Source organism: Melanerpes formicivorus, unplaced genomic scaffold (genome assembly GCF_026170545.1).
Source record: "Melanerpes formicivorus ecotype bairdi unplaced genomic scaffold, bMelFor1.0.p_v2 SCAF_142, whole genome shotgun sequence".
Classification (NCBI taxonomy): Eukaryota; Metazoa; Chordata; class Aves; order Piciformes; family Picidae; genus Melanerpes; species Melanerpes formicivorus.
In genome coordinates, this window is record NW_027142494.1 from 685,394 (window position 1) to 699,938 (window position 14,545).

A 14,545-nucleotide genomic window follows, 5' to 3' on the forward strand; every position below is an offset into this window, starting at 1 on the left:
TGCTGGCCTGCAGCTGTGTCCTGGGCTTGGGAGCTGAGCCTGCACTTAGTCTCATAGTATCATAGTATCAGTCAGGGTTGGAAGGGACCACAAGGATCATCTAGTTCCAACCCCCCTGCCATGAGCAGGGACACCCCACACTAGATCAGGCTGGCCAGAGCCTCATTCAGCCTGGGCTTAAACACCTCCAGGAATGGGGCCTCAACCACCTCCCTGGAGAACCCATTTCAGGGCTTCACCACTCTCATGGTGAAGAACCTCCTCCTCACATCCGGCCTCAACCTTGTTGAGGTCTCCCATCTTGAGCAGCCCTGCTGTGTGCTGTGGCTGTGCTGCTGGGCTTGGGAGCTGCCCCCAGCAAGGCTGAGCTGTGCTGCCTGGTCCTGGGCAGTGCTGAACCATCCCTTGCAGATCAGTGCTCTCCCCTGAGCCCTTTGCTTCTCTCTGTCAGGGGCTGAGTGGTCTCTCAATCATCCCTGCCCCTGTGTGCTGTGGAAGAACAGAATTTGCAGTCCTGCCCCTTGGAGCAGCCCAAGAGGTAAGAAACCCAGAGTGGGTTAACAGCAGGACCCCAGCCCCAAGGGCAGCTCCCAGCCTCCACCTCCTCCTGTGCAGCATATTTCACCTCTCCAGGAGCTCTGAGGCCCATCAGGTGTTGTGGGAGTTGAGGAATGCTCCAGGCTGCTGGGAGTGTGTTGTGAGCAGGGGGTGATGTTTGGGGGTTGGGATCTGGAGGGTGGTGGGAGAAGGTTGGAGGTGGTTTGTTCTTCCTTGTTCAGTGGTGCTGCCTCCATTGTCTGAGCCAGGGGAGATCAAAGGCCAGGGCCTGGTCCAGGAACCACCCTGCCAATGCCACCAGGCTCGAGGAGAGTAGGACAGGACCACTTGTAAGCCCCAGGGTACCTCAGGGCACTGATCACAGGAACCTGGGGTCTCAGCACAAGTATTAGATGTCTAAGCCCACACTGTGGCAGAAACTGAAGGTTTGAGGTCCCCTCTGCATTCTCTCCTCTAGCTGGGTGTTGGGAGTCAGGGACTGTCATGATCCAGGCAGGATCTGAGGGTTTGTGGTCCTGGGCTCAGGTGCTTCCATCTTCCCTGTTACACAGCTGTGACCCCTTCCTGCCACAGCATGGCCTCACAGAAGGACCCAGGCAAGAGCTGGGAGGAGAAGCAGCACCCAGAGATCAAGTTGGAGAAGCCAATATGCAGTACAAAGGTAGAGGAGGTTGAGGAGGAAAAAGAGGAGAAGATGGAGGATGATGCTGAGAATGACATTTATGAAGAGGAGGATAATGATGATGATGAAGGCGACCAGGATGAGGGGGAGGAATGTATGGAGGAGGATGAAGCCAGAGCAGGTCCTTCAGTGTCACCCAAAGAGCTGAATGAGTGTGGGCAGAGCGTCCCAGTTGGCTCAGAGCTAGTGAAGCACCACTACCCACAGCCTGGCTCCCGGCCAGCAAGAGGTTCTGCCGGAACTCTCTTCTCATCCAGCACCGCCGCACCCACACCGGAGAGAAACCTTTCACCTGTGCTGACTGCGGCCAGAGGTTCACCCAGCACTGTCATCTCATCCAGCACTGCCTCACCCACACTGGAGAGAAGCCCTTCTCTTGTGACAGCTGTGGCAAGCAGTTCAGGGACACCTCTACTCTTAGGCGACACCACCTCACCCACACCAGTGAGAAGGCCTTCAGCTGCAGGGACTGCGGCAAGAGCTTCAAAAGCAGCTCCAGTCTCACCATCCATCGCCGCATCCACACTGGAGAGCATCTGTTCCCCTGTGCTGAGTGCGGCAAGAGCTTCACCACGAGCGCTTCATTCATCCAGTACCAACTCATCCACAGTGGTGAGAAGTCTTACAGCTGTGCCGACTGCGGCAAGAGCTTCAGTAAGAAGGGAGACCTCACAGAGCACCGTGGTGTGCACACTGGCGAGAAGTCTTTCAGCTGTGCTCAGTGTGGCCAGGCCTTCAGACATAAGCGCACTCATTGCGCACCACCGCACTCACACCGGTGAGAAGCCTTACACCTGTGCTGACTGTGGCAAGAGCTTCAGACAGAGGCAACATCTCAGTCGCCACCGCCGCACCCACACTGGTGAGAAGGCTGTCACCTGCTGATTGCGGTAAGAGCTTCACCCGGATGGGGCGCTTCAAGAAGCACCGCTACATCCACACCAGAGAGCAGCCTGCACTAGAGGGGAGGCATAAATCCACCTAGAATCTGTGGAGTAATCATGATCCTTCTGAGAAGGTCTTTCCAGCACCAAAATCATCCCTTTTTCCTTTGCACTTCTCAGGGACTGGGGACACCAGCAGCAACAAACACCTCCTGCCCTTCTGAACAGCAATTATTGCTAATGAGAACAATTACAGTGCTGAGTCCGCACAGTTGGAGCTCCCAGTGGAGCTGGGCAGGGCTTTGCCAGGGTCTGTCTGGTTCCTCCCCAGGGTCTGTCTGGTTCTTCCCCAATGCTTTGTGTCGCCCTGGGGTAAGAAATCTTCTGTCCATTGACCAATTGTCTCAATAAAACCCAGAAGTTACCCAAATCCTGTCTGTTTGCTTTTATTTCAGATATCCCTGCCTCAATGCCTGAATTTTGGGGGCATTTGCTTCCACGGGATGGGGTGGAACTGTGTGCCCTGTTCAGGGAGGGGAAAATGAGGTTCTCAGAGGAGTCTTGAGTGGCATCTCAGAGTCATTCTGCAGGGGCTTTCAGGTGATCTTAGGTGTTTGGGATTTGGATGGTCCTGCGACTGACTTTTGGGATCTTTGGAGGGTGTAGGGGGAATCTCATGGAGATCTTTGGAAGAACTCAGAAAGCTTCTGTTGGCTTTCCACTCTGGGGCTGGAACAGGTTGAAGAGGTTAAGCTGCCTGTTCTCCCACAAAACAGAAGGGAGGGAAAAATAACACACACAAATCAAAAACCCCTCTGGTCTGAGATAAGGACTTGAGACATCAACAGAGCTGAATCCAAATGAGATCCCATAATGCACACTGACCTGAGGCTGTTTGCAGAAAGAAGCACAGCAGTCAGCAGCAGCAGCCAGGAATTAAACACCTGCAGCCCTCCCCCCTCAACAAAGAGCCAGCACCTGAGAGCCAGAACCCAACAGCAGCAACCAGAACAGGAAGCCTCTCATGTTGCCCTCTGAACTACAAGCCCTGTAGTACTTTGCTCCAGCCAGCACTGTCCCTGTGAAGGTGGCATCAGGCAGGATGAAATAATTGCAGGAAATTTTCAACTTAACCTTTGATATTCCCAAGCCCTCATTCTGTGCCATCTGCACCATGCCCAGCAGCAATCAGTACACCTCAGGCACTGTCCATTCTCACTCCACAGGAGGTTGCTTTGCAGTACCCAGAGGGCTGCTCACTGCAGGTGCTCTGCAGCTCCACTCTGTTCCAGCACAGTCTGGATCAGTCCATGCCCAGTCCAAATGCTGCAAATGCTGGGGCTGTGTTTCCACCTCTGGGGCAGTCTGAGTCCAGTGACTCCTTCCATGCCTCCAAGTGAAAGCAAACTGTGGCTTGCATCCCAGTACTCAGCTTCCAACACATCCAGGTGTGGGGATCCTCCTGTCACAATAGAAACACAGATGGGTTCCACCCCTCATAGTTGGATGGTGTCAGAGCACTCTGGGCACCTGTGTCTACTAAAGCTTTATCCTCTCATGGCTTCAACTTGCCAGGCCATTGGTTCTCTACAGTCCAACAAACCAGTCTCTCCCCTCCATCTGGTTGGAGGCAGAGCCCCTCTAATTCTGCCTTGGGTCCCTTGCATCTTGTGAAGATGCTTTGGGAGTCCCTTCAGGAGGACCAGAAGCAGTTTCGGCTTCCCTGCTCTTCCTAGCCATTTCCCACTGGAAACTGAGGCAGCATCTCTGGGGGGACAATTCCCCTGTAAGTCTCAGACTCCTGCAGCCAGGACTGACTTTAACATTTTTATTGATGATCTGGATGAGGGCATTGAGTGCATCATCAGTAAATTTTCTAACAACACCAAGCTGGGGGCAGGAGTTGATGTGCTGGAGGGTAGAGAGGCTCTGCAGAGGGACCTCGACATGCTGGACAGATGGGCAGAGGCCAAGGGCATGAGATTGAACACGTCCAAGTGCCGGGTTCTGCACATTGGCCACAACAACCCCATGCAGTGCTACGGGCTGGGGTCAGAGTGGATGAGAGCAGCAAGGCAGAGAGGGACCTGGGGCAACTGGTTGATGGTAGTCTGAACATGAGCCAGCAGTGTGCCCAGGCAACCAAGAGGGCCAATGGCATCCTGGCCTTTATCAGGAACAGTGTGGCCAGCAGGAGCAGGGAGGTCATTCTGCCCCTGTACACTGCACTGGTTAGGCCACACCTTGAGTACTGTGTCCAGTCCTGGGCCCCTCAGTTTAGGAAGAATGTTGACTTGCTGGAATGTGTCCAGAGAAGGGCAACGAAGCTGGAGAGGGGTTTGGAGTACAAGTCCTAAGAGGAGCGGCTAAGGGAGCTGAAGTTGCTTAGCCTGGAGAAGAGGAGGCTCAGGGGAGACCTTATTGCTGTGTACAGCTACCTGAAGGGAAGTTGTAGTCAGGCTGAGGTTGATCTCTTCTCCCAGGTAACCAGCACCAGAACAAGAGGACACAGTCTCAAGATGCACCAGGGGAGCTTTAGACTGGATGTTAGGAAGAAGTTCTTCATAGAGAGAGTGATTGCCCTGCCTACATGAAGCCCTCTTCGATCTCCTTCCCATCCCTGGATCTGGTGCTTGCAGTTCTGTACTCAGTGGTGCCTCCAGCAGTGAACCCTCTCATCTACAACCTCAGGAACCAGGAGCTCAAGGATGCCCTGAGGAAAATTATCCCTGGATGCCTTCAGAAGCAATAAACTCTTCGTCTTCTCCTGGAGAGCAGTTCTGATGTCACTCACAGTCTGGTTTCTCTCTTTTTGGCTACTGCTGGTGCTGTTACCCTTGTGAGAATGTTGTTTCCCCACCACAGTCTTTCTTCAGACCATTTCTGATTCAGTGTTGTCCTGTCTGCTGTGACCCAGAGACTGCAGACATGAGCAGCTGTGCTCCCTGGGTGTGCAATATACAAGGAAAAATTCTTCCCATCTAGAAGTTCATAACAGAGACAGAGGAGTCTTGTAAAACTTTATTTGAATAAAGGGAGAGTCCACAGGACAATTCCCTGTGGGGTCTCTCTCATTGCTGAAGGCACAGCTCCCCTTTCATCCTACATTTCTGGGTGCAGATTTCCCTCTCCCTTTCCCCACCTGCTCAGGTACTCAAGATTTAGTCTTTCTCAAGACCCTGCTCCATGTCCTGCTTCACGTGAACCCTCCCTGCTTCATGCATCCTATCTTCATTTAAATTAGGTTCTCCACTTCTCTGGGTGCAGAAGTTAATATTCAGTAGTCTGATAAGCCTGTGCTTAAGTTCAGCAGTTCAGGCTGTGTTCAGTGTCTGCTATCTTGGGACAGACCCCTACTGATTTACAGCAAGGTTCAAGGGAAGGGACTTAGCAGAGGCCCCTTTGTGATTTACAAACACATAGAGAAGGTGAACTGTCTGGTTCCTGCTTTCCCTTCCAACTCCCTGTTAGCCAATTCTTCCTTTGTAAAGACACTCCCTCCCTTTGATCCCATCAACCCCTCCTCTCCTTGCTTTTACAATTGTCTTTACAAAATTCATCCCCCATTAACTTAATCCTTTCCTCTTGGCTCATTTCTGATGTTGGTCTTATTTGCAGATACATCATACTGCTCTTTTTTATAGCCTTTTCTGGCTCACTTGATATGGCTACAACCTGCACCTGCCTGACTGCAGGATGGATAAGCCATACAAACCAGGGTATCAGACATGGTAGAAAGATTAGAGCTGCTGTTGCACAAAGAGAGAAGAATGACACTCGTTTGACCCATGGCCCACCAGGCAACCAAGCCAATGTGTCCCACGCCAGTCCTTGCCAGGTTTGGACTGGTCCATGAGCTATTTTCCTGCTGTTGGTGGCTATATTTATTGCTGCCTCCCCATTGTCCTCAATCTTTAGGCACCAATCAGATGTATTAAACTTTCCACATCCACCTCCTTCCTCAGCTAATAGAAAGTCTGGAGAGTCCATTCTGGTGCATTGCCTCTCGCACCTGAGTTTGGTGTTTGGCTAATAGTACCGGTGGATGTAGTCTACCTGGACTTCAGCAAGGCCTTTGACACTGTCCCCCACAGCAAACTCCTGGACAAGCTGGCAGCCCATGGCTTGGACAGCAGCACTCTGAGCTGGGTTAGGAACTGGCTGGGTGGCCGAGCCCAGAGAGTGGTGGTGAATGGTGCCACATCCAGCTGGCGGCCAGTCACTAGTGGTGTGCCCCAAAGATCAGTGCTGGGCCCCATGCTCTTTAACATCTTTATTGATGATCTGGATGAGGGCATTGAGTCCATCATCAGTAAATTTGCAGATGACACAAAGCTGGGGGCAGGAGTTGATCTGCTGGAGGGTAGAGAGGCTCTGCAGAGGGACCTCGACAGGCTGGACAGATGGGCAGAATCCAAGGGCATGAGATTTAACACATCCAAGTGCTGGGTTCAACACATTTGCCAAAACAACTCCATGCAATGCTACAGACTGGGGTCAGAGTAGCTGGAGAGCAGGCAGGCAGAATGGGACCTGGGGGTACTGGCTGATAGTAGGCTGAACATGAGCATGCAGTGTGCCCAGGCAGCCAAGAGGGCCAATGGCATCCTGGCATGGATCAGGAACAATGTGGCCAGCAGGAGCAGCGAGGTCATTCTGCTCCTGTCCTCAGCACTGGTTAGGCCACACCTTGAGTCCTGTGTCCAGTTCTGGGCCCCTCAGTTTAGGAAAGATGTTGACTTGCTGGAACATGTCCAGAGAAGGGCAATGAAGCTGGGGAGGGGATTGGAACACAAGCGCTATGAGGAAAGGCTGAGGGAGCTGGGGTTGCTTAGCCTGGAGAAGAGGAGGCTCAGGGGAGACCTTTGAGGTCTCTTCCAACCTTTGTGATTCTGTGATTCTGCAGAGCTGCAAAAGACTGCAAGCATGGGAGAGAGATAAGAGAGACAGAAGGAGGAGGAAGAGGGGAACTGGAAACAGACAGCAGCAGCAAATCCATTCTTCTTCCGTTGTTTACAAGCTGTTGTCTTCAGAAAGGTGCAGATTTTCAAGCTTTAGAACTGAAGTTCCCACTGCATGAATGTGGCAATGGTGGCAATAAGCAGTGTGAGCAATTTGGCAGTATAGGACTAGAGCCTGACATGGTGGGAGGCCATGCTCAGCATAAGTGCAGAAATAACTAGTAGTGTAGCAAAACAGTGCTGTGCCTGCAGTATGTAACTAAAGCAGGGCACTGGTAGCTATAAACACAGAGCGTTATCTGGCAATAACAGGACGCACACCTGCATCAACAGCCTCACGTGTCATTAGTAGTTTGACCAATAATCTATAACAGTACGATGTGTGGTCACTTGTGGGGAAGCAATGAAGCTATGCCAATGATGCTCTCCGAGTTTATATAAGCTGTAGAGGTTCCCTTAATAAACGAACAATACTCAATCATATTGGTCATTTGTATTGACTCCATTCTCCATCATTGACATCTGGCACCTGAACTCATGGATGGGATCCTCGGACTACGATGCTGCTGGACTCAGCATAAGAGGTACGCTCCAAGAGGTACGGAAAGCCGCTCGAACCAGCACTGCCCCGGTGCTGGAAAAATAAGCAGCGAGCACTCAGAAAAGGAAGTGAATCTCACCAGGATCAGGTGAGGGACCGGGGAGGGTCATGGGGAAGCACTCAGCAAAGAAGAAGAGGCTGTGCTAAAAGCCCTCCAAAGTATCCTCTCCATGAGAGGTATTGCTTACGATTCTAGGATTTTAAAAGGGCTATTAGCCTGGGCCCGGGATCATGATTTTATCCCCACAGCAACTGAAGCTTTCGCTTCCGAAGCATGGGACAAAATTGGAGCCCAGCTGTGGGATGAGGTGCCTAAAGGCTCAAAAAGAAGCTTTTCGCTATAGCACCGTGTGGCACATTGTCACATACACTGCAATCTATAAAAGCAGAGCAGTCTACTCTCAATTCAGCTGCTGCGGCATTGGTTCTAACCCAGACGAAAAAGGGAGATTCAGAAGGTTCTGCACCCCCTGCCCCCCACCCCCCCTCCTCTCTCCCTGCACATCATCTGCCACTCTGTCAGCATCCTCGTCACAATTTCAATTGCCCGCTATTCCTCCTTCTACACGAATCATGACTCTCTTATTACCGTTCTTTTACACGACAAATCTCCTGCTGCTACATCAGTAGTGACAGAAGCAAATCCTGATCGGACTGAAAAGACATGCAAAATCAAAATGGAGGTCAGAAAGCATGAACACTCACTGCAAGAAGATGCCACGCCTGCCGTCTTGGTGACCACACCGCATTTACCAGCCACCACCACTGCCGTTTGCACCCAGCAGGGAAAAAGCCATAAAAAGGCAGTGAAACCTGTGGCTCAGTGTGTTCAATCCCCTTCATCAACATCTTCCTCTAATACCGACAGCAACGGCTTGGATTCAGAAGACGAAAACACCGACACAAAGAAATCAAACAGCGCTGACTTTGCTTTACAGCCCCTCTTAGGAAAAATGGAGCACTTGCAGGCTTGCAGTTACGGCATTCTTACAACCACACCCCTCCCACAAGCCCTGGAGGCCCTGACCAAAGCAGCACTGATGGCTCTGACCAAGGCGGCACTGACCAACGCACCACCGACACCGGTAGTACTGACCGTAGTGGTAGCCCCAGCAGCCCCCAGGGCAGCAGCCATGGCAGCAGCTCCGGTGGTCATCCCCATGGTGGTGACCCCCTGGCAACCCGGCAGCAGCCCCCCCCAGCAGCGTCCCGCACCAGCAGTCCCCCCTCCCAGCTGCTTCAGCTACGCTACACCCCCCCGCCTCTTAGACCTCAGACATTATCAGCAGAGTATAGCACTGCGACGGAGGTTACAATCAGATTCCGATGGGACGATAGTTAAGGGACCGGGAGGTGGGAAGGATGGGGAACTGTCTCTCTGTGCCGGTGGAAAGGTATTGTGAGAAATGCAGTAATAGATGGAGAATCTGTAGATTTTCCTGTACATGCATCTCCTGTGGTATTATGAGGTCAATAACAAATATGGCAATCTCTGGACTGGAAAATGTTAAAAGAATATCCAGTCTGAAGGAATGAAGAGGAACTGCAGAGACTGCAGAGGAGATCTGCCAGGATGGGGATTGACATCTCTGTGGAGATGCTGAGGGACCTGGGCTGCTTCAGCCTGCTGAATGGAGGCTCAGGGCACTGCCATAGCAGTGTGCACATGGCTGAAGGGTGTTTCAGAGAGGATGGAGCTCTTCTGGGGAGTGGGGAGAGATCAAAACCTCCACAAAGAACAGCTTGGAAGGTTCAGACTGGAGATGTGGACAAAGAAATGTCCCTGAGAATGCAGAGCTGCTATGCATGAGGCCATCCAGATGTGTCAGGAAATGGCAGGGAGAGCTGAGACAGCTCAAGGAAGGGATGGAAATGGCAGGGGGAGAGCTGGCTGGGGAAGCAAGGTTGGTGTCAGCAGCCTGAAGGGAAAGAGCTGCAGGCATGGGACAGTGGAGGAAAGGCTGCAGTAGGGATGGCCAAGGGCTCTGGCAAGGCTGAGAGGACCAACAGGACCAAGGTCTTTGTGCCTTTGGCTCTGGCAGTTGCCTCTGCCACCAAGGCCTGTGAGGAGAAACTTGGCTTTGAGGCTTTGAGGTTCTTCTATTGCAAGGGCAGTGGTCAGGGCTTAGCCTTTCTGCTTCCTAGACCAAAGGCAAGTTTTTCTGCCCTGTACTTTGCCTTTGTCTCCCTGCAGTCCTGGCCTCTAACAAGCTGCTCTAAGGAGTCCCTGGGGAGCCTTTGTCAGTAACAAGCCTCAGTGAGGCCAATCAGTGCTTCAAGGTACTTTGGAGTTTGCTTCTGACTTGGACTTCTTGAGAGGCTTCTTGGCAGTACCTTGGCAGAGTCTCCTGGCAGTACCTAAGGATGAGGTAATCAGCCCCAAATACTCCATGGAGCTCATTAAATACTGCTGAACCTCCCATTATTGCCAAGGTTTCTGCAGCTAATTGGAGAGGTTTTTATTGCACAAAGCATCTGATAAAAATGATTTTTAAAGGTACATTTCATTCCTTTTCAGCAGGAGTTGTCTCTTTGCAAGCAAACCACAGCAAAACCTGACAAGGTCCTACCCTGGTCACTGCTCACCCTCACTCCCCACTGCACCCAGCAGAGCCCAGAGCCATAGGTGAGGGACAGGATGTGCCTTGCCAGGGGCTGCGGGTCAGGGCTTGGCCCTTTGGATCAAGGAAACCCCTCCAGGTTTCCTCAGCAGCAGAGCCACCTTGAGCTGCTTGTCCTGACCTGTCAGCACTGCCTCAGTTCTCTGCTCTCACCACAGCCTGGAGATACTTCAGTGCCTCCAATGATGCTTCCCTTGCATCCACTCTGTCCTGCTCTAAGCAGACCCTAGGGACATTTTCCCAGTATGCTTCACTGGGACCCATTAACAGCAGAGGAAACTTCGGAGTTTGAAACCAACTTTGACTTCTGGAGAGGTTTCATCAGCTTCTCTGTCTCTGAGGTTCATGGACTTGGCAGCAAAGCTCCTTTAAAATACCGGGGCTGGTCTTCAGCAGCTGAGCCAGGCCAGGCTCCTGGGATGGAAGGTGCTGCTGCCAATCAGGCAGCGCTGCAGAGAGACAGCTCTGTCCAGGAGCAGCTCCTCTGCACAGCACAGCAGGGCTGAGGACACTGCCAGAGGATCTCAGGGAGATGAGGAAGGCAGAAACAGCTTTGAGGTGGCCAGGACTGGGAGGATGCTGAGAGCTCACTAGAGGAGAACTCACTGCAGCCACAGACATGGCAAGTCTGTGAGTTCAGGACACTGCAGCTGTAGCTCCTGGAGGCATCTCCTTCTTGGCTGCTGACACTCAGCTGAAGGCTCCTGGAGTGTGCACACAGAAGGAGGACCAAAGCCCTTCAGTTCCATCCTGTGAGCAGCAGTGAGCAGAGCTGGGTAAGGAGAAGGCTTCACCCCCATCCCCTCTTCCTTTCTCTCTTCCTTACACTGTCTCTGCAGCACTGCAGGCCTGCTCCCTCTTTCTCCCCCTCTCCATGGGTGTGGTGATTTTAGGCTATGCCTTTAAAATTTAGTTACAGATTTTGAGCAGAAAAGTAGAAACAAAATAAATAGATCACTCTTGGGTGTGAAAAGGAGAATAAAAGATTATTCTAAACAAATTGATTGGATAAATATCTGGAATCAGAGGAGCTGTACCATAACAATTCTCTCTCTTCTCTTCTGATCTCAGCTGTTGTGCTTTGCTGGGGAGAGATCACCTGCTTTGGCTGGCCTTGGCTAAGTCTAACCCACTGCTTTGTTTCTCTCTCCACTCCTAATTCTCTCTTGGAACAGCAGGGTAAGGGATAGGGGCAGAGAAAGAGCTTCCCTGGTCTCTGACCAGGGGGCTTCATGTCATTTGGTAATTGTAAATACCTGTCTAATATTGTCACTGCTGTATGTTTTGTACCTGTTCATTGAATTCCATGGTAGAGTGTAGCTCTTGCTTGTCAATACAGCTTCATTTGCTTCTAACTGAGCTGCTCTGGCAAAGCTAATGCTGGGGGGAAATTTCAACCCAGAACAATGGGACTCTTATTCTCTGGGACTGGGCTGTTGGTCACTTTCTGTTCTGACACCAGAGGAATCTTCATGGCAATTCTGGGTCCCTGCATTTGAAACTGTGATGAACCATCACTGGTTGGTAGTGATGGAACTGAGCTGATCCATTCCTCATGCAGCTCAGGGAGGGAGGTTACAATGAGGCTGAGAGAAGTGTGCCCTAACTTGTCACTGCCTTTCCCTCCTTGGACAGGTCTCCATGGCCAGAGGCAGCAGATGGCCAACAGCAGCTCCATCACCCACTTCCTCCTCCTGCCATTCCCAGGCACAAGGCAGCTGCAGCTCCTGCACTTCTTCCTCTTCCTGGCCATCTACCTGGCTGCCCTGCTGGGCAATGGCCTCATCATCACCACCATAGCCTGGGACCACCACCTCCACACCCCCATGTACTTCTTCCTCCTCAATCTCTCCCTCCTTGACCTAGGCTCCATCACCACCACAGTTCCCAAGTCCATGGACAATTCCCTGAAGGACACCAGGGCCATATCCTTTGCAGGATGTGTTCTCCAGCTCTTCTTCTTAGTATTTCTAATTGGTGCAGAGTATTTTCTCCTCACCACCATGTCCTATGATCGCTACGTTGCCATCTGCAGACCACTGCACTATGAGACCCTCCTGGGCAGCAGAGTTTGTCTCCACCTGGCAGCAGCTGCCTGGGCCTCTGGGGTTTTCAATGCTCTGCTGTACACAGCCAATACATTTTCCCTGCCCCTGTGCCGGGGCAATTATCTACACCAGTTCTTCTGTGAAGTCCCCCAGATCCTCAAGCTCTCCTGCTCCACATCCTACCTCAGGGAAGTTTGGGTAATTGTCATTGGTGTCTCCTTAGCCTTTGTCTGTTTTGTGTTGATTGTGGTGTCCTATGTGCAGATCTTCAGGGCAGTGCTGAGGATCCCCTCTCAGCAGGGACGCCACAAAGCCTTTGCCACCTGCCTCCCTCACCTGGCTGTGGTCTCCCTCTTTCTCAGCTCTGGCTTCTTTGCCTACTTGAAGCCCTCCTCCATCTCCTCCCCATCCCTGGACCTGGTGGTGTCTGTTCTGTACTCAGTGGTGCCTCCAGCAGTGAACCCTCTCATCTATGGCCTGAGGAACCAAGAGCTCAAGGCTGCCCTGAACCAACTGATCCCTGGATGCTTTCAGAAGCAATAAACTACTTTGTCTTCTCCTGCAGAGCAGTTCTGATGTCACTCAGTGCAGGCCCAGCTTGGCTGCTCGAGTTCTGGTTGCTGCTGGTGCTGTTCCCCTTGTGAGAATGTTGTTCCCACACAAATGTCTTTCTTCAGACCATTTCTGGTTCAGTGTTGTCCTGTCTGCTGTGACCCAGAGGCTGCAGACATGAGGAGCTGTGCTCCCTGTGTGTTCAACACAATAAAGGACCCTGCAGGGAGTTGTTTGTCTGAATTCCTTCCTCCAAGGGTTCTGTGGAGCTGCAGAGCAGTGCCTGTGTGCAGAGGTGGAGGGGCAGAGTCCCAGCACAGCAGCAGTGCCAGGGAGCCCCAGAGCTTGGGCTGTCCTCAGCTGCCCTTTCTGAGTTCCACCCTATCCTGCTGAGGTTCTGTGCTGGGGCAAGGCCTGAGTGCTCTGGCAGCTTGGGCTCTGTGCTGCTGTGTGGCAGTGCTGGGACTGCAGGCAGGGACAGGCCAGGGCTGCTGCTGGGGCAGAGCTGTGCTCCAGAGCAGCACTGCCATCAGAACAGGAGGTATCCTCATGCCTTCACACCCCAACCCCCTCCCATTACACACTGCACTGACTCAGAGTCCAAACTGGATACCCTGGCCCCCTTCCAATATAGACTCAGTCCAAACATGGTTCCTTTAACCCCTCCCATTATAGATGTGGCCTCATCCCAATACAAGCTAGCTCATATTTTCTTCTTCCTCTACAGTTTGGGTCCCATCCCAGCACAGAATGTATCCCCTGGCTCCCTTCCCCATACTGAATGAATCCATCCCAGTACAAACTGCACACCCTCATGCCCTCCCAGTACAGTCTGGGCCCTGTCCCAGTCCAAACAGGATGCCTTTAATCCCTCCAAATTTACTTTGGGCCTTATCTCAGTAAAACCTTAATCCTCTCATCACTTCCAGTACAGTCTGGTCCCTGTCACAGACCCAAATCCATACCCTAATCACATCGGAGTCCAGTCTGGGCCATCTCCCAGTTCAAACTGGCTCCCATTAACATCTCCAAGATCAGCCCCAGCCTGTCCCAGTACAAACTGATTCCACTCATCCCATCCTGTGCTGTTTCATATTTTTGTCAGTGCTATAGACAGAGGGATGGAGACACCATCAGCAAGTGTGCAGATGGCACCAAGCTGAGTGGTGCTGTTGAGATGCCAGAGGGACAGGATGGCATCCAGAGGCACTTGGACAAGCTGGAGAGGTGGTACCCAGGTGACCCTCATGAGGTTCACCAAGAGCAAGAGCAGGGTCCTGCAGCTGGGCTGGAACAATCCTCACTATCAATACAGGCTGGGGGAGGAGGTGATAGAAAGCAGCCCTGAGGAAAAGGACTTTGGGGTGCTGGTGGGGGAGAAGCTGGCCAGGAGCAGGCAATGTGAGCTTGCAGCACAGAAGGCCAAGGGCAGTCTGGGCTGCATTCAAAGCAGCATGGCCAGAGATGGAGGGAGAAGATCCTGCCACTTTATGATGCTCTGTTGAGACCTTCCCTTGAGTACTGCATCCAGCTCTGAAGTCTCAACACTGGAGGGACATGGAGCTGATGGAGCAGGTCCAGAGGAGGGACACAGAAATGATCAGGGGCTTAGGGCAGCTCTGCTATGAGGACAGGCTG

The 14,545-nt window shown here is 52.2% G+C and overlaps 2 protein-coding genes across 2 annotated transcripts in view; both read left to right on the top strand.

The window, feature by feature from the left end:
* LOC137456879 (olfactory receptor 14A16-like) overlaps positions 1–12,898 on the top strand; it is a 34,565-nt gene extending 21,667 nt beyond the window's left edge. Inside the window, exon 2 of the mRNA XM_068168568.1 lies at positions 11,943–12,898. Coding sequence (XP_068024669.1) covers positions 11,966–12,898 — 933 coding nt within the window. The 5' untranslated portion in view covers positions 11,943–11,965. The remainder of the gene's footprint in view (positions 1–11,942) is intronic.
* Positions 1–14,545, top strand: part of LOC137456910 (zinc finger protein 585A-like) — a 269,157-nt gene that overhangs the window by 84,659 nt on the left and 169,953 nt on the right. The window contains exon 7 of the mRNA XM_068168599.1: positions 1,498–1,998. Within this exon, the coding sequence (XP_068024700.1) occupies positions 1,498–1,998 (501 nt within the window). The remainder of the gene's footprint in view (positions 1–1,497; positions 1,999–14,545) is intronic.